Genomic DNA, 20,394 nt, shown 5'->3' on the forward strand with positions numbered 1-20,394 from the left:
GCTTCGGAGGGAGTCGGCAGCAAGGGAACTTGTTCAGGTGAGGGACAGGGCAGGGAAGTTGATGGTGACTTCGGATCTGATTAATAAGGTCTTTGAGGAATTCTATGAGAGGTTGTACAGGTCAGAGCCACCTGGGGGAGACCGGGAGATGCAGGAATTTCAAGATGGGCTGGAGTGGGATATTATAAAAAATTCAAGAATAAGCTGGCACCACTGATGGTGGGGATGTTTGAGGAGGTGATGGGGAGGGGGTGTTACCACAAACCTTGGGGCAGGCACCGATTTCCCTGTTGCTTAAAAAAGAAGGATCCGACGGAGTGTGAGTCGTATCTGCCCATATCACTTTTAAATGTGGACGCAAAAGTATTGGTGAAGGTACTAGCAGGTAGGCTGGAGGAGTGCCTCCCAAGGTGATCGGTGAAGATCAGACGGGGTTTGTGAGAGGGAGGAGACTCTTTTCAAATGTTATTGAACGTGGTTATGGCACCGCCGGAGGGGAAGGAAACAGGTGGTTGTGGCATTGGACGTCGAGAAGGCGTTTAACCAAGTAGAGAGGGGATACTTGATGGCAGTTCTGCAGCGGTTTGGGATTGGACCAAGATTTGTGAACTGGGTAAAGCTATTATATAAGGAGCCGAAGGCGAGTGTCTGCACAAATAACATCAGATCGAGATACTTTTCTCTCCATCCTGGGACTAGGCAGGGATGTCCTCTGTGCGTCTTCCCCCCCCCCCCCTGAGCCGTTGGCCATCGCATTAAGAAGTTCAGGGATATGGAAAGGGATAGTGCAGGGGGGGGATTTAGCATAGGGTGTCCTTATATGTCGGAACTGAGTCTGTCAATAGGGGGAATATTGGAGCTGCTTTGATTGTTTGGGTCTTTTCTGGGGTGCAAATTAAATCTAGAGAAGAGTGAGTATTTTGTGGTGTCTCGGCCGGGGATGAGGGCAGGGGTGTGGGGGTGTGTGGGGGGGGGGGGGGGGGGGAGAACCATTCCGTAGGCAGGGACTCACTTTAGATACCTGTGGGATGCAGGTTGCCTGTGAGTGGGGGCGGGGGGGCCTTTGTAGGTACAACATTTCTAGTTTGGTGGGGAGAGTGAAAGCTGATCTGGCAAGGTGGAATGGTCTCCCTCTGTCACTGGCGGGTCAGGTACAGGCGGTTAAAATGAACATGTTGCCACGATTTCTGTTTATTTTCCAATGTCAGCCGAATTTCCTGCCAAAGGCATTTTTCAGAGAGATTGAAGGAATGATTACCTCGTTCATATGGGGAGGGAAGGTGGCCAGAGTTAGAAAGGTGCTGCTACAGAGGGGAAGGCAGGCAGGGGTTTTTGGATCTTCTGAACCTGATGTATTATTACTGGGAGGCGAATGTGGAGAAGGTGCGGAGCTGGGTCAGAGGGGTTCATATCCAGTGGGTCAGAATGGAGGAGAGTCTGTGCAGTGGATCTGGATTCAAGGTACGAGCAACAGCGCCGCTCCCAATGGCCCCGGGGGAATAATCAGGGAGTCCGGTAATAATAGCCTCATTGAGAATTTGGAGGCAGTTTCGTCAAAACTTCGGGTTGGGGGCAGAGTCAAGGGAAATGCCGATTCGGGGGAACCACAGATTTGAGCCAGTGAAGTGGGACAGAAATTTTCGGAACTGGGAGAAGAAGGGGATTAAGACGCTAAAAGATTTGTTTCTTGGGGTTGGTTTGCAGGATTGAGGGAGCTGGAAGCGAAGTATGAGCTGGAGCAGGGGGAAATGTTTAGATCCAGGTTCGAGATTTTGCCAGGAAGGAGATACAGAACTTCCCGGTGGAGCCGGCCTTCACATTGCTGGAGGAGGTGCTGACAACAGGGAACTGGAAAAGGGGGTAGTGTCGCGGTCTACGGGGCTATTTTGGAAGAGGAGAAGGCACCACTGGGAGGGATCAAAGCAAAGTGGGTGGATGAGTCGGGAGAGGGTATGGAGGAGGGGTTCTGGTGTGAGGTGCTCCGGAGAGTGAACGCACGTTTGGTAGCTCCCGCTATTTTTGGACTTTCGGGCTCTTTTAAGGGCCCGCAACGGCGCTGATTCGGCTTTTCCCCGGGTGGGAACACAGCCACTGTGCTCAGCGGCCGGTGGATGGGCTGGACTAGAAGTGGAGCGGTCAAAAAGTCGACTTTGCAGCAGAAGAAGGTGCGAGGCAGAAAAAACAAGATGGCGGTGGGCGGGGAACCGGCAGCGTGGCAGCAGTGGGCGCGGGAGCAGCAGGAGCTGCTTCAGGGAGCTAAAAGCTGAGATCCTGGAGCCGTATAAGGCCTCGCTGGACAAGGTCATGGCGACTCAGACGGCTCAGGCCGCGGAGATTCGAAAGCTGCAGCAAAAGGCTTCGGAGAATGAGGACGAGTTCCTGGGCCTGGCAGTGAAGGTGGAGTCGCACGAGGCGCTTCACAAGAAATGGTTGGCAAGGATGGAGGAGATGGAGAACTGTTCCCGCCGGAAGAACCTGTGGATTTTGGGCCTCCCGGAGGGGCTGGAAGGTTCGGATTTGGGGGCCTACATGGTCCTGATGCTGAACTCGTTGGTGGGCGCGGGGTCGTTCCGGGGACCCCTGGAGCTGGAGGGTGTCCATCGAGTGCTGCTGCGGAAGCCCAGGCTGAACAAGCCGCCCAGGGCGGGTGCTGGTCCGTTTTCACCACTTTGTTGACCGTGAGTGCGCGTTGAGATGGGCGAAGAAGGAAAGGAGCAGCAGGTGGGAGAATGCGGACATTAGGATTTATCAGGACTTGAGCGCGGAAGTGGCGAAGAGAAGGGCTGGCTTCAATCGAGCGAAAGGAGTGCTTCACAGGAAGGGGGTGATGTTTGGCCTGTTACAGCCGCTCGCCTTTGGGTCACTTACAAGGACTGCCAGCTCTACTTTGACTCTCCGGGGGAGGCCTGGGCTTTTGTCCAGGCAGAGAAATTGGACTCGAACTGAGGACTGGGCGGCTGGGGAAAGATGTACATTGTTTGGAGGCTCTGTCCTCCTTGGTATCCTTTTGCTTATATTGGCTGTGTTTGATGTTACCTTTTCGTTGCTCTGAGTTTTCGTCTTTTGGGGCTGTTATTTATTTACCGTGGTGCTTTTTGTTTTTTTTTTTCCACTGGTGGGGGGTTGGGGAGCAGTTTGAGGTCCCGCTGGGTCATGTGCCCATCTTTTTCCCGCGTGTTGGGTTGGGGGGTGGGGTTCGGGATGGAAGCGCGGGCTTTCTTCCCGTGCCGGAGGAAAAATGAAAATCGCTTATTGTCACGAGTAGGCTTCAATGAAGTTACTGTGAAAAGCCCCTAGTCGCCACATTCCGGCGCCTGTTGGGGGCGGGGCCGGCACTGGGAGGGGGGATTGGTGGTTGTGTTGCATTGGGGGGGGGGGGGGGGGGGTTGTTGGTATGGCGGGAGTAGCCGGGGTCAGCAGGAGTCGGCTGACTTACGGCAGTACAATGTTTGGGGTAATGCAGCTAGGGGCTGCCCTAGCTTTGGGGGGAGGGGGCCTCGGGGGCTCGGAAGAAGGGGGGGGTACTGGGTTGCTGCTGTAGGGGCTGTAAGGAAACGGCTGGTGAAGGGGGGGTTGGGAGGGGGGTCTGCCACCGTGGGGAACTGGCTTGGGGGGTTCCCTGGGCACATGGTGGGTTGAGGGAGAGCTATGGCTGATCGGCACGGAGGGAGGGGGAGGACCCCCTAGATTCGGCTGGTCACATGGAACGCGAGGGGGCTGAATGGTCCAATGAAGTGGTCCCGGGTCTTGGCACACTTGAGGGGGCTGGAAGCGGATGTGGCTATGCTCCAGGAGACGCACCTCAAGGTTACAGATCAGGTGAGGCTAAGAAAAGGCTGGGTGGGACAGGTGTTTCACTCGGGGCTCGATGCGAAGAATCGAGGGGTGGCAATCTTGGTCGGTAAGAGCTTGTCGTACGTTGCGTCCAATTTGCTGGCGGACAGTGCAGGTAGATATGTAATGGTGAGTGGTAGACTTCAGGGGGAGCAGGTGGTCCTGGTCAATGTGTACGCCCCCAACTGGGACGATGCGGGCGTCATGCGTCGAATGCTGGGCCTGATCCCGGACCTGGAGACGGGGGGTTTGATCCTGGGTGGGGACTTTAATACGGTGCCGAATCCGGCTCTGGACCGCTTGAAGTCTAGGACGGGCAAGAGGCCGGCGGCGGCCTCTGTGCTGAGGGGGTTCATGGATCAGATGGGAGGGGTGGACCTTTGGAGGTTCTTGAAGCCGGGGAGTAGGGAGTTCTCCTTTTTCTACCATGTTCACAAGGCTTACTCCCGGATTGACTTTTTTGTTCTCAGTAGGGCGCTAATCCCGAGAGTGGTGGGGGCGGAGTATTCGGCGATAGCCATATCTGACCATGCTCCACATTTGGTGGATCTGGAGCTGGGGAAGGCCCACTATGGAGGTGAGATGATGGGCTTTTGGCAGAGGAGGAAGTGTGTGGGCGGGTCCGTAGGGGCATAGAGGGGTATCTGGAAGCCAACGACAACGGGGAGGTGCAAGTTGGGGTTGTTTGGGAAGCGCTGAAGGCAGTAGTCAGAGGGGAGCTGATATCCATTCGGGCGTACAGGGAGAGGGCGGAGAGGGAGAGGCTGGTGGAGGAAATGGTAAGGGTGGATAGGAGATATGCGGATGCCCCGGAGGAGGGGCTTTTGAGGAAGCGGCGCAGTCTCCAAGCGGAATTTGACATTTTAACCACCCGGAAGGCAGAGGCGCAGTGGAGGAGGGCGCAGGGGGCGGTATATGAGTATGGGGAGAAGGCAAGTCGGATGCTGGCCCACCAGCTCCGGAAACGGGAGGCAGCGAGAGAGATAGGGGGAGTCACGGATGCAGGAGGGAACTTGGTGCGGGGTGGCAAGGACATCAATGGGGTGTTCAGATCCTTTTATGAGGGGCTGTATCGAGCGGTGCCCCCTAGGGAGGCAGGAGGGATGGACCGCTTTTTGGATAGGCTGGAGTTCCCAAGAGTAGAGGATGAGCGGGTGGAGGATCTGGGGGCCGCAATCGAGCTGGAGGAACTGATGGAGGCGCTGGGGAGCATGCAGACAGGGAAAGCGCCGGGACCTGACGGGTTCCCGGTGGAATTTTACAAGAAGTTTTCGGATCTGCTGGGCCCGCTGCTTGTGAGGACCCTGAATGAGGCAAGGGAGGGGGGGGCTCTACCCCCGACGATGTCCAGGGCAATTATTTATTTGATCCTGAAGCGGGACAAAGACCCCCTTCAGTGTGGGTCTTACAGGCCGATTTCGCTCCTTAATGTGGATGTAAAGTTGTTGGCTAAGGTACTGTCCAGAAGGGTGGAAGATGTAGTCCCGACGGTTATCCATGAGGACCAAACGGGATTTGTAAAGGGGAGGCAACTGAATGTCAACGTACAGCGGCTCCTTAATGTTATGATGATGGCGCCGGCGGCTGGGGAGGCAGAAATAGTAGCATCAATGGATGCGGACAAAGCTTTTGATAGGGTGGAGTGGAGTTACCTGTGGGAAGTGTTGAGGAGGTTTGGGTTTGGTGGGGGATTCATCAGCTGGGTGAGGTTGCTGTACAGCTCCCCGCTGGCGAGTGTGGTGACGAACAGGAGGAGGTTGGAGGACTTTCGGCTTTCCAGGGGGACGAGGCAGGGGTGCCCCTTGTCTCCCCTGCTCTTTGCGTTAGCGATTGAGCCCCTAGCCATGGCGCTGAGGGATTCGAAGAGTTGGAGGGGGATTGTGCGGGGGGTGGGGGAGGAACACCGGCTGTCATTATACGCAGATGATCTACTGATGTACATCGCGGATCCGGCTGAGAGGATGCCAGAGGTGTTGAAGATACTTGAGGAGTTTGGGGACTTTTCGGGTTACAAGCTCAATGTGGGGAAAAGTGAGCTGTTTGTCCTGCACCTGGGGGATCAGGAGAGGGAGATAGGTGAGCTCCCGTTGAAGAGGGCTGAGAGGAGCTTTAGATATCTTGGGGTCCAGATAGCTAGGACCTGGGGGGCCATGCACAGGCTTAACTTTTCGAGGCTGGTGGAGCAGATGGAGGAAGAGTTCAGGAGGTGGGACGCGCTGCCGCTCTCGTTGGCGGGCAGGGTCCAGTCGATTAAGATGACGGTGCTCCCGAGGTTTTTGTTTCTTTTCCAGTGCCTCCCCATATTGATCCCAAAGGCTTTTTTAAAAAGGGTGAATAAGTCTATTCTCGGGTCCGTGTGGGCGCGGAAGGCCCCGAGAGTAAGGAGGGCATTCTTGCAGCGAAGAAAGGAGGTAGGAGGTTTGGCATTGCCCAACCTGTGTGGGTATTACTGGGCAGCGAATGTGGCAATGATTCGCAGGTGGGTGACGGAGGGGGAGGGTGACGCATGGAAGAGATTGGAGGTGGCGTCCTGTGTGGGTATGAGTCTGGAGGCTTTGGTGACGGCCCCACTTCCACTCCAAAGTACTCCACGAGTCCGGTAGTGGTGGCGTCCCTCAAAATCTGGGGGCAGTGGAGGCGGCATAGGGGGGGGAAGTGAAGGCCTCAGTCTGGGCCCCGATACGGGGCAATCACCGCTTTGCACCGGGGAGAATGGATGGTGGATTTGGGAGTTGGCACAGGGCAGGCATCAGACAGATTGGGGACCTCTTCCTTGATGGGAAGTTCGCGACTCTGGAGGAGCTGGAGGGGAAGTGGAACCTCCCCCCTGGGAACGCTTTCAGGTATATGCAGATCAGAGCATTTGTTAAGCGGCAGGTGGCGGAGTTCCCGCTGCTGCCGCCTAGGGGGGTGCAGGATAGGGTGCTCTCGGGGACGTGGGTCGGTGAGGGGAAGATCTCGGCAATTTATCAGTTGATGCAGGAGGAGGAGGCCTCAGTAGAGGAGCTCAAAGCGAAGTGGGAGGAAGAGCTAGGGGAAGAGATTGAGGATGGAACGTGGTCGGACGCCCTGGAGAGGGTGAACTCGTCCTCTTCTTGCGCACGGCTCAGCTTAATTCAGCTGAAGGTGCTGCATAGGGTGCACATGAACGGGGCCAGGATGAGCCGGTTCTTTGGAGGGGAAGACAGGTGTGGGAGGTGTTCGGGAGGCCCAGCGAACCACACCCATATGTTTTGGACATGTCCGGCCTTGTCCCATTCAGGCTGAACCTCATTTACCGGATGCCCTGGTTCAGCCAGATGATCGACTTCAATCCATTGCCATTCGGGGCAACCTTGTTTGACAAGCTACTATCCCATTGCAGAGTCTGATGGCCCATCTGTCCGTCAGTGGAAAGCTATTTGCATATGAATGGCATAGCTCTGGTCTTTTGTGTAAACAGAGTGGGTAATCAAGCAGTCCAAATTGCAGTTGATATGTTCCAGTCTGGATATCCCAGAGGAGGACCTTTGTTTGAAGGGCTGGGCCGAGCTTAGAGAGAGAGAGAACCGATGTGGAACAGGCAAAGGGAGAAGGATGTAAGCAGCCATCGAAGAGGCAATGAAAAAAGCCATATAGAGAAGGCTTTGGAAAAGGGTTCTGAACAATGTCCCTAACAGAAGAAAGATTGCTTCCTAAATGCAAGTGTTGCCTTTGTCTGTACATGTAAGTGAAACAAGAACTGTATTTTCATGAAAAATGTTGTTTGATGGGAACTAGTGTTAATACTGTGCATGTAATCTGTTTGAGGTAGAGTTGAAGGTTGAGTTTAAATATTGTTTTATTTTGTTTTCAGAAAGTTTGTTTATAAAATAACCAAGCCCTATTTCTTAGATTATCACTCCCGGAACGATCGATCTTTCTGCGCATTTAAAACTTTAAAAAGTTACACGTCTGCTTCACTATCTTAGCCATTGTTGAGGGCTCACCAGGTGTCCGTAACATTCCACAAGAGAGAATCTAGTCATCCATATTTTTTTTTTTATAAATGTTTTTATTCAGTTTTCATATTTTATATTGAACAAATTACAAATTGTTAGGAGAGAGAGAAAAAAAAAAACAAACACGCAAAAATTAACATACATATTTACAGGTAAGCATCTTCGTAGTAGTAACTGCGCCCCCCCCCCCCCCCCCCCCCCCCCCTCAACATGTTTATTTAGTTTGGTTTTGGGCCTTAGCTAGCCATCGAACCCCCGTAACGAACCTGTAGCCCCCCCCCCTCCCGCTACCTTCCCCCGACTATTCTTCCTCTTGTACATTGGCCACAAATAGGTCCCGGAACAGTTGCATGAATGGCTCCCACGTTCTGTGGAAGCCGTCGTCCGACCCTCGGATGGCAAATTTGATTTTCTCCATTTGGAGAGATTCCGAGAGGTCGGACAGCCAGTCCGCAGCTCTGGGCGGTGCTGCTGACCGCCAGCCAAACAGGATTCTACGGCGGGCGATCAGGGAGGCAAAGGCAAGGGCGTCCGCCCTCCTCCCCAGGAATAGATCTGGCTGTTCTGAAACCCCGAAGACCGCCACTATCGGGCATGGCTCCACCCTCACTCCCACCACTTTGGACATAACCTCGAAGAAGGCTGTCCAGTACTCCACGAGTCTGGGGCAAGACCAGAACATGTGGGCGTGGTTGGCCGGGCCTCTTTGGCACCGTTCACATCTGTCTTCCACCTCCGGGAAGAACCTACTCATACGGGTTCTTGTTAAGTGGGCTCTATGTACCACTTTTAGTTGCGTCAGGCTGAGCCTTGCGCACGTGGAGGTGGAGTTGACCCTATGCAGTGCTTCGCTCCAGAGTCCCCACCCTATCTCCATTCCCAGGTCGTCCTCCCATTTCCTCCTTGTTGCGTCCAGTACGGTGTCGTCCCTATCTACCAGTCGGTCATTCATGTCACTACAGTTCCCTTTCTCTAGGATACTTGCGTCCAGTAGGTCTTCCAGTAGTGTCTGTCGTGGCGGTTGTGGGTACGTCCTTGTCTCCTTTCGTAGGAAGTTTTTGAGCTGCAGGTACCGTAGCTCGTTCCCCCCAGCTAGCTGAAATTTCTCTGTCAGTTCGTCCAGTGTTGCGATCCTGTCGTCCGTGTATAGGTCCCTGACTGTCAGTGTCCCCCCCGTCCTGCCTCCACCTTTTGAAGGTGGCGTCGGTCAGTGCTGGTTTGAACCTATGGTTGTTGCAGATGGGAGCCCTGTTCGACATTTTGGTCAGGCCAAGTTGCTGCCGCAGTTGGTTCCAGGATTGGAGGGTGGCTGTCACCACTGGGCTGCTGGAGTGTTTTTTGGGTGGGGATGGGAGTGCTGCCGTGGCGAGGGCCCGGAGGGAGGTTCCCATGCAGGAGGCCTCCTCCGCACGCACCCACTCAGCTTCTGGCTCCTGGATCCATCCCCTTACTCGCTCGGCTGTTGCTGCCCAGTGGTAGAATTGTAGATTCGGGAGGGCTAACCCTCCCCTGGTTTTTGTTTTTTGTAAGACCTTCTTTGGGATCCTAGCATTTTTACCCCCCCCCCATACGAACGCCATGATGAGTTTGTCCAGCGCTTTGAAAAAGGCCTTGGGGATGTAGATCGGAATGGATCTAAACAGGAAGAGGAACCTGGGCAGTACGTTCATTTTGATCGTCTGAACTCTCCCCGCGAGGGAGAGCGGGAGTGTGTTCCATCTTTGCAGGTCCTTTTTAACTTCCTCCGTCAGGCTGGTGAGGTTCCATTTGTGGATCCCTTTCCAGTCATGGGCTATTTGGATCCCCAGGTAGCGGAATTTATGTCGGGCTTGTTTGAACGGCAGCCCCTTTAGTGCTGCCCCCTCCCCCCCCCCCTTGCGGGTGTAATGGGAAGATCTCACTTTTGCTCATGTTGAGTTTGTAGCCCGAGAAGGCTCCAAACTCTTTCAGGAGCGCGATGATTCCGTCCATGCTGCTTTGTGGGTCCGAGATATAGAGGAGCAGATCATCCGCATAGAGTGAGACTCTGTGCTCTCTACCTCCCCTTCGGATCCCCCTCCAATTTTTTGCTGCCCTGAGCGCGATTGCTAGCGGTTCAATTGCTAGTGCGAACAGCAGCGGGGACAGTGGGCATCCTTGTCTGGTGCCCCTGTGCAGCTGGAAGTATTGGGAGTTGGTATTGTTGGTCTGTACACTCGCCATGGGAGCGTTGTACAGGAGCTTTACCCAAGCGGTGAACCCTGTTCCAAGCCCGAACCGCTCCAGTATCTCTATGAGGTATTTCCACTCGACTCTGTCGAAGGCCTTTTCTGCGTCCAGGGAGACGATCACCTCTTGTGTTCTCTCCCCGGAGGGGGTCATTATCACGTTCAGCAGGCGCCTGATGTTCGCGGTCAGCTGTCTACCTTTGACAAAGCCCGTCTGGTCCTCTGTGACCACCTCAGGTACACAGTCTTCTAGCCTTTTGGCTAGGATTTTGGCCAGTATTTTGGCGTCTGCATTCAGCAGAGATATGGGTCTGTATGACCCACATTCCGTTGGGTCTTTGTCTTTCTTAGGTATCAGCGAGATTGAGGCCTGTGCTAACGTGGGTGGCAACGTGCCCCTAGCTAGCGTCATCCATATTTGACATTCAACGGCATTGCCATTGCTGAAACCCCAGCCTCCTTCGGTCATTATTGACGAGAAACTCAATTGGACCAGCCAAATAAATACTCTGGCTGTCATCATTAGCATTCCTTCATGTTGAGGGTGATTGTTCCTTGCGCATGGCTGGATGGAAGTGAGATATCAGTGTTGTCTATGTGTTCATAGGTGATTTATAAGCCCTATCTAACCCTGCAGACTCTCTCACAGTGAGGACATCAGTTTTCAGCTGGTAACAGTAGTGCAGATTGTTGGCTTGAGCAGATTATTTTTTTTACTGTCTTTCCCACCTTGTCTCTTGGTTGCTGCTCTTGTTGATAATGGATTGTTATTTTGGTGTGATACGTTTTGACAATAGAGCCTATCTTCATGGCGACTTTGAGATTATCTTTTAAACATTTCTGTTGCCCACGTGTGAACTGGCATAGAGCCCTTGTTTTGGCAGTCATGAATCGTGCATTCTGACATTGTGTTCCATCCATCTCAGCTGATGTGAGATTATCATGGCATCTAAACTTGGCATCTGTGTTTTGGACACTCGCTTGGTCTTTGTCTTCTCATTTGGTTCGAAATATTCTTCTAAGACAGCAGTGCTAATGTTTTCCCACAGCCTTGATACAGTGTCCATACATGCCCACTAGACTTAGTGTAGGGTCTTATATTATATCAAAGGGGAGGCGGTGGCATAGTAGTATTGTCACTGGATTAGAAATCTAGAGACCCAGGGTAATGCCCTGGCGAACTGGGTTTGAATCCCATCACTGAAATAAAAATGGGAGTTAAAAGTCTAATGATGACCATGAAACCATTGTTAATTGTTGTAAAAACCCATCAGGTTCACTAATGTCCTTTCGGGAAGCAAATCTGTCACCTTCACCTCTCTGACTCCAGACCAACAGCAACATGGTTACCTGCTGCCTTCTGAAATGGCCTAGCAAGCCACTCAGTTAACAGCACCCATCCCCTGAACAAATTTTAAAAAACAACCAGAGGCTGAGATGGCACTTTGGATTCTGTGGTGTACGGATTCAATAGTCTACATATTCTACATATACTTTTTTCTGGAAAGGAAAGTCGAGGGTAAAATTCAGAATTCATGGAATTGGCTTTGCGATCACATACATGCTCATGAAGAAACTCTGCAAACTCCCTTTTGGGATTAAATACTTATGACATTCAATCATCAGCTGAAAGACCAATCAATCTTGCAATCCTCATCAGTATTTATACAGCTACCTTGGACTCTGAAGATGAACTGAAAGAAATTTTCTATTGCAACCAAGATGCACATCGGGTAGCTGTACCATCACAGTCAAAGATTTTTCATGATATCACTGCTAAGGTGAATGATAACCATGACCTTTGGCCATACGTTATTGGAATGCATGGAGTTGGAAAGTCCAATCCCAATGATCCAATCCCAATGGTATACACCTCCTTAACTTTTTGACCCGTTTACATCAAAAAAACATTTGACAACATCATGACAACATCCAAGTGCACTGGCACTTAAATCAAGACCAGGGATCGAAAAAGTACGCCATATTACATGTGTTATGTTTATGGTCAATGAATGCTGGACAGACCAGCAGTTCATTTGCTCAATGTTGGTGCTTCAATCCTGGCTCTGGGTCACTATCCGTGTGGAGTTTGCACATTCTCCCCGTGTTTGTGGGGGTTTCACCGCCACAAACCAAAGATTTGCAGGGTAGGTGGATTGGCCACTTTAAATTGCCCCTTAATTGGAAAAAATTAATTTGGTACTCTAAATTTATTTTAAAAGAATAAATGTTGGTGCTTCACAAGTCCTTCAAAAGGAAATGACGGCCATGACCAGTACGGTTAAAGTTAATCATCTTTAGCTTGTCAAATTACCTCAGAGTTAAGGAATTTCAAGAGCAAGTCAATCAGAAACTACAGAGATGCATTATACAGAAACTGCGCCAACAAGTAACATCCAAGATCGCTAGCAATGATTGAAATCCATTTTGCACAAAACCTGCGAGAAATCCTGGGAGACACTACTGAAAGACACCAAGTTTGGTTTGATGAGGGCACCACAGAAATACGCAATCTCATCAAGTGGAAACTGACAACGTTCCAAAACTGGCAATAGAGTCCAAACTCCACAGAAAAGAAGCCTGCCCATTGGACAGTGAAAGATGAATTTCAAAGAAGAGCGTGTGGTTTGAAGATAAAATGGTGGACAGAGAAGTCAGGAAATTTAAGTTTTAATGACATTTAATTTCTTGCTGACAAGTAACCTTTTTCAAATCAACTGAAGAGACACTCCGTGCTCAGACGAGCACCAGTAATATCCAATATATTTGTAGAGTTATTCAGTCAGAACTCGGTGGTCGACATGCACATGCTAGATAACCTCCCACAACATACAATCAAAAATGAGCAAGACGATAGCCAGCACTGGATGAAGTGATAACTCTGGCTATTCTGTAATGAGTGACTCACCTAATTTCTCATAGACTGTCCACCATCTATGAGGCACATGTCAAGAGTGTGATGGAGTACTCTCCTCTTGTCTGGATAATTGAAACTCAACAACACTAGTTCAACACCATCTTGCCTTTTTGATTGGCACTCATAACCACCACCGTAAACATCCCTCCACTACCATTATACAGTGGCTGTAGTTGTGCCATCTACATGATGCATTGCAGCAACTCATCAGGGGTCCTTCAACAGTCTCTTCTAAACCCACGACCCTTACCACCTCGAAGGACTAGGTCAGCAGGTGCATGGGTACACCATCCTGACTTTGAATAATTTAGTTGTTCCTTCATTGCTGCTGGGTCAAAATCATGGAGCTCCTTCCCTAACAGCACTGTGGGAGTACCTGCGCCACATGGACTGCATGTTCACAAAGGTAGTTTGCCACCTTATCAAGGGGCATTAGACAAGTGCTGGCCATGCCAGTAAGGCTCACATCCCAAGAACGAGTTTTTAAAAAAAACGTGGAACAATACAAAAGAGACATTTGGAGCTCATTAGAACATAGAACAGTACAGCACAGAACAGGCCCTTCGGCCCTCGATGTTGTGCCGAGTAATGATCACCCTACTCAAACCCATGTATCCACCCTATACCCCGTAACCCAACAACCCCCCCCCCCCCCCCCTAACCTTACTTTTTTTTAGGACACTACGGGCAATTTAGCATGGCCAATCCACCTAACCCGCACATCTTTGGACTGTGGGAGGAAACCGGAGCACCCGGATGAAACCCACACACACATGGGGAGGATGTGCAGACTCCACACAGACAGTGACCCAGCCGGGAATCGAACCTGGGACCCTGGAGCTGTGAAGCATTTATGCTAACCACCATGCTACCGTGCTGCCCAATTATGTCCATTATGCTGGACTCTTTGGCTCGAGAAGAAGTATAATACATATAGCGGGCTCATGAAGGTTGTTTGATTAGAAAGCACTATATTTATCTCAAAGCTTTTTGGTTCTTTGAGGTTGGGTACTAAAACATGTGACTAAGGACTTCAATTATATTTGTTTTCTCTCAATTACTTTGTAAAATGTAAAACACCTGGTTGCGGATATGTCATGTTAACCTCGAGCATTTTATTACTTCACTTTTTTTAAGGAATGTTTCAGATGAGCATGTCATTAACCATCAACTAAATACAATAATATGTATGAGTGGGGACTTACTTTATATGCTTAGTTTGTCAAGAATCCATTTGGTTTGAGTGCTATGGCACATGTCCAAATTTTCCCATGATGCAGCTAGCTGGGGGATTAGGATTAACGGCTTTGCAGTAAATTATGTAAAATAATTGACTAATCTTTTGTGAACGCTTTTGTATTTTAAAAATTAGTGAAATGGTTCTGTGGTGTGCCACTAATTTTGTGGCTTCCCTTTTTTTCCTTGCTGCACAGTACAGGGCAGGCAGGCAATGATCCAAGGCTTCCCTGCAGGAGGGAATTGAAAATGGAGGGTGAATCACTTGGGCCAAGTAACATTGGCAGGTAGTTTGTTAGTAAATTACTTACTTATCTCCTTTGCAAAGGAATAATAAACGTTGGATCGCAGAACTAAAATGAAGCCCTTAAAAGGAAGAATAAAAAAGTACAAAGGGATTTTCATTTTATTAATGGATACCTTCTGTTTTGAATCCTCTCATCTTAAATTTTCATTAATTATTAATTCATTATTGCTAGATCAATATTCTGGATTTCTCTTCCTTGCAGCAGTGTGAGAGTTGCCGTGTTTAAAAGAGGAAGTTTGCCACCACCCTGGGGCAATTAGGCTTGTTACCTAAGCATTTCCCACATCCTGAAAATAAATGTTAAGAAAAGGATTTGCAATGTTTGAAGCGTTTATTTCACAGTAATAATTTGAAAAAATCTATACCTAAGCATAACCAGGTATTTGCATAAAAATCATGCTAAGTAGTTCAATAATACTTGTGCCAAAATTAAAAAGACTCCTTCTAATAATAGTGCATTGTGTGAGCAGCCTATGAATGTACAAATGTGTCCCTTTGCTCAAATTAAAACAAAGTGCTGGAAAAAAACTCAGCAGATTTGGTATCATCTGGAGAGAAAGAAACAGGGTTAACGTTTCAAACCAATATAACTGGAATGGAATGCTCCCTCATACTTATATTAGACTAGCAGTCATAATTCAATTATTCTGTATTTATACTTTGAATCGTGGTTAACCCAGCAGGATGCTCTTGTTTTGGTTTTGAATGTTGGAACAGTTAACATTTGGTAATGCAGGTGAGCAAAAACAGATTTACTCAACCATTCAGTTATATTAATTTATAATTATGGTCCAGTAGAAAAAACATATATGCACATGTACATTTGTCACTTTCTTGCCCTAAACTGTAATTGGGAATACAGTAGAGCAAAACCCTTTTAAAAGTAAAGCCATCTTTTGACAAGAACAATGGGAATAAGTCCTTTAATTTATTTTTAACTTGTTTCATCGATCTGTTCTCAATCCATCATTGTCTTGTTTCCATCTCCATGTCCTCTTTATTTTGTTACTTACCACTTCTTTATGGACACCTTTGGTGATCGAGTTATACTGGTTGTTCAGTATTGTACTGCCACTATTTATGTGGTTGTGTGTACAGGTGTAACTAGCTATATTGTTTGCACTGTTAATAAATGGTGGTCTTTCAACGGTAATTGCTGAAAAGCAGAAATGAAAAGTTATTTTTTCAGTCAGTAGATCATTTTGTGCAGTGGTACAAGAGGCTTCATTAAAAAAAATCAGATTGCAGGTAGTGCAAAGAAAGCGGTGCAAACCCACAATGCAAAGATTGATCCAAAGCTGGCATCATTGCACTGTCACGGCATGATATAGATTATAATAGTACATTATAAATAGTAACACAAACACCACTACCTGATCGCACTCATTTCAACGGTTGCACAAATATGAAGATGCTTGAAAAGACCAAAATGGGCATTAGCACCTTAAAAATGGCAGAATATGATTTTTGCTCCTGTTCTTGCTGACAGAATGGCTGTGCTGTATTTCCAAGGACTCCAATAAGTCCTCTATTAATATGCCAAGATGCTCCAGTGTTATAAGAATGATCCTGATTTCCATTTTAAGACTCACTAGGCAGCACGTAGTTTCTGGTGGCAGTTTAGCCAGAGAGTACTTTTTTTTGTTGCTGTAGGGTCAAAAAAAGCAATATTAACTTCAATCATGACAAATGGAGTTGCGCGCCCACCAATCCATTTGTTCAATCACATTAGTTAAATCCAGGAATGATTTGTTCAATCAGTGCACATAATCGTTGTTTAAGTTGATGTAATTATTTTTATCCACACCAACAAAAAGTCCACTAATTCTTATTTGCCTGTAATTAACTAAATAGCAAGATTTTATTTTGGAATTTGGGTAATAATTTAAATCGGATCAGTGTAATTTGTGATGGCTTTTTCAAGAACTTTCTTCTAAAAGTATATATATATTTTTGAAGTGTTGGCTTTGCTGTGAAGGCTGCCATTTATTAATTCCCCTTGAGAAAGTGAAGATGGACTTTCTGGAACCCCTGAATAGTGGTTTAATGCAACTGAGTAGCCTGATAGGCCACTTGAGAGTGCAGTTAAAGGTGGACCACTTTTGCATGAGACTGGACCACAAACAGGTAAGATCAGGTACAGACGGTGGGTTCTTTCCCAAAGGATAGTGAATCAGCTCGGGCTGGTAAAACATTATTTATGGCAAAGTTAAAATGTAAATTACAGCGCTGGTCAATCACCTTTAGCTGGAATATCCTGCTTTTTAGCCCCTGATATTTGACAACCTAACGATCGCTGACTTTTCTGCAAGTAGCACTTTATCGGATATTTTTTGGTTTCCTCTACTGTCTTAAATGAGTAGGTACTGGAATGGTGTTAGTGCCATATAAACCAGAGTATTCAAACCTTTGCTGCCCTAGCATAGTTATTAGAGAGCTTTGATTGACCTGGTGAATATCATCCAGGCTTCTTGATCCTGACTGAAGTCTGATGATTGCCATAGAATCCCTACAGTGCAGAAGGAGACCATTCGGCCTATCGAATCTGCATCTACCTTCCGAAAGAGCCTTACCCCACCTAACCTTTGGATACTTAGGAGCAATTTTAGCACAGCCAATCCATCTAACCTGCATAGTTTCGGGCTGTGGAATTACCCGGAAGAAACCATGCCGTCACTGGGAGAATGTGCAAACTCCTCACAGTCACCCGAGGTTGGAATCAAACCCGGGTTCCTGGTATTGTGAGGTTGCCACTGGACTAAAAGTGTTATCCTTGAGTGGGGCAGCATCTGGCTTAGCTTCTTTACCTTTAGTGAAAGGGCGGGCCGGTGGCAGAGTGGTTAGCACTCCTGTTTCACAGCACCAGGAACCCGGGTTCAATTCCGACTTGGGTCATTGTCAGTATGGAGTTTGCATGTTCTCCCCGTGTCTGCGTGGGTTTCCTCCGGGTGCTCCTGATACCTCCCTCAGTCCAAAGATGTACAGGTTATGTGGATTGGCCATGATAAATTGCCTCTTAGTGTCCAGGGATGTTCAGCTTGGGTTATGGGGTTACGGGAATAGGGAGGACGTGGATGTGGGTAGATGGCTCATTTGAAGGATCGGTGCAGGCTTGATGGGTCGAATGGCCTCCTGCACTGTAGGGATTCTGTGATTACTTTGCTAGCACTTGCATTTTCAGTTCACACAGAGAAAAGGACTATTTGAATAAAGTATTGGCAGATGCTTGGTGCCTCTGAGACTGTATTGCAGTAAGTCGACACTCGGTGGAGAGAGGGAGTTCATATGAGTTGCCAGTGATTTTGTTTTCTTGCCAATTTTACTTCCTTATCCCCAGTCCGCTACTTCTGTTCTCTTTCCCCTTGAATCCATTGAAAATTTGCATGGTTACATACATGCTGGTGGTCCTGTAGTGCCTCCCTGAAATGTCTTTTGCTCAAGTAAAGCCTCAAACTGTGTTGAACAGACTTTTAAATCTTGAGAGGCACTACAGCTATTGAATACCCCACACAGCATTCACATAGTCCATTTCCAGAAAGGAGTAATGGGAGCAGTTAGGAGCCAGACGTTAGCTGCCAGAGATGTTGAGGTCTATCTTAACACTTCATAACAATGCCTGCTGAAATCTTTTAATTCAACACAGACTGGAGATTAAATTTAGGAACTTGTTAATATGGTTTAGCTACTTATTGAATTAATTCATTGATATATTGGGAGAGCACAATTTGTATTTCAAAAGAAGTGCTAAAAGAAATACAAGAAATACTGCAAAAAGAAGGAAGGCAAAAATGAGAGCATCCATATGGCTAGCAAGGATATGAAAAGTTATCTATTTCTTAAACAAGGCTGAACTCAGTTGAGAACCAGACAAATTATTTGCTGATTAACTTATAACTGAACAATTTTAAGCAGGATGAAGTTTCATTTTAAAAGTTTTGGTTTTATACAATCTTTATTAAATAGAATTTAATGTTTCTTTTCATGTGCATTTTAACCAGTTGTCATGTGGTCATCGATGCAAAGCAACCTGCCACCCTGGTGACTGTCCACAAAGCTGCAGCCAGAAAGTAAAGATGAAGTGCCCCTGCAAACGAATTAAAAAGGTATCTCTTAAATATAACACAAATTGATTTTTTTTTTAAACATTAGCATTTCTTTCTTGTGTACTTTGTTCAGACATAAGGAGTTTTAAGAACAACCCAATCATTTTCATTACTTCACAAAATAATCTTAAAATGTGGCTATCACCTGAATTAGTGAGATACAGTAATATTTGTCCAACGGTGTTGTATTTTAGAACCGTCCGTCACCTTTGTGGATAGAATCATATATCATCTCTATCATTAACTTGTGTTCCAATAAAAATCTTCTTGGCCTTCCTATCTCGAAAGACAATCTGGGCATGTTAATGGGTCACTGATTGATGTAGCAGCTACACCATAGTTGACCACTCCATGTGCAAGTTTGTCCATTGTCCTTCTTGTAGTTCATGGTTCATCAAATGCAGTAAGAACGTGCTCGTGTTAAATAATAGGACACTTTTATTTCAACAAATTGAGCAAGACGAGAAAAAATAGTGGTTTAGACAAAACAACAGCTGCGAACTGGCCTACTTGAATCAGCATGAAAAGCACCAAAGGAGTCCTTGGAGGGGAAAAGAACAAGTCCACAGTTAATATTATCTCCGCTGATTACTATTGATTACATAATTGCTTAATTACATGACTTAATCAAAGCACAATCATGCTCAGTTTAAAATCAAGATCTACAAAGTAACTTCTAAAAATTCAATACAAGCTTAATACATATTCCATCAAGAGCAAAGCTGAAATAAAATGTAAAATTGCAAAAATTAGTGATTGCAAATCCAACGCCTATCAGTTAAGTCCTGACAACTCGTTGCATTCTCTTTACAACTCACACTCCCAACAAGTTTGTCCCATCGGCAAACGTGGGCACTGTCACATTTGGCCCCCTCGCATCCAAATCATTGATATAGATTGCAAATAGCAGGGCTCCAAGCCCTGAAACTTGTGATACCCCAACGGTCACAGCTGCCAACTTGAGAATGACCTGTTTATTGCTACTGTCTTCCGCCTGTAAACCAATCCTCAATCCAGTATTTCAAGGATGTTTTTGGTCTTCTTCTGTGAAGATAGACAAGTGTCTGTTTAAAACTTACTACTTTTTTTTGGTAACTTTATTGGCCTTTTCCTTCGATCTAATACACACCTTAACTTCTCTTGTTAGCCATGGTTAGATCACTTTTCCTGCTGGGTTTTTGTGCCTTAAAGGAATGCATATTTGTTGTAAACCATGCATTAATTCTTTACATGCTAGCCATTGCCTGTCTACTGTCATACCTTTAAAATAGCTTCCCAATCTACCACACCAACTTACCCCTCACACCTTTGCAGTTTCTTTTGTTCAGATTTAAGATTCAAGTTTTGGATTGAACTACATAATTTTCAAATGTAAAGTTCTACCATATTGTGGTCACTCTTCCCTAAAGGCTCCCTGACAACTAGATTATTAATGATCCCTTTCTCATTGCACAATATTTGATCTAAAATAGTCCATTCTGTAATAAATATATATAGATTGAAATCCTCCATGATCACTATATTAACCTTATTATATACACCTCCATTTCTTGATTTATATTGTGCCCTACATTATCACTACTGTCTGGCCAAAACCAAATCCTAACTGTGTTTGCTTTTTTGTTTCTTAGCTCCACCCAAACTGATTCTACGTCTTGATCTTCTGATCAAAGATTCTGTCTCATTAACATATTGAACTCATCCTTTATTAACAGTGCTATCTCACCTTTTTCAGTTTGACTATCTTTCTTTGAATATTCAGTTCCCAGCCTTGGTCACCCTGCGATCATGTTTCCATTTGACCAAACCT

General features: G+C 47.2%; 1 protein-coding gene across 2 annotated transcripts in view; it reads left to right on the forward strand.

The window, feature by feature from the left end:
* nfxl1 (nuclear transcription factor, X-box binding-like 1) overlaps window positions 1-20,394 on the forward strand; it is a 191,557-nt gene that overhangs the window by 150,302 nt on the left and 20,861 nt on the right. For both annotated transcript variants that reach the window (XR_005459994.1, XM_038791249.1), the window contains exon 19: window positions 18,480-18,584. Coding sequence is in view for 1 of the 2 variants with exons in the window: in XM_038791249.1 (XP_038647177.1) it covers window positions 18,480-18,584 (105 nt within the window). In the remaining variant the exon portion in view is untranslated. The remainder of the gene's footprint in view (window positions 1-18,479; window positions 18,585-20,394) is intronic.

This window comes from Scyliorhinus canicula, chromosome 3, assembly GCF_902713615.1.
Source record: "Scyliorhinus canicula chromosome 3, sScyCan1.1, whole genome shotgun sequence".
Taxonomy (NCBI): domain Eukaryota; kingdom Metazoa; phylum Chordata; class Chondrichthyes; order Carcharhiniformes; family Scyliorhinidae; genus Scyliorhinus; species Scyliorhinus canicula.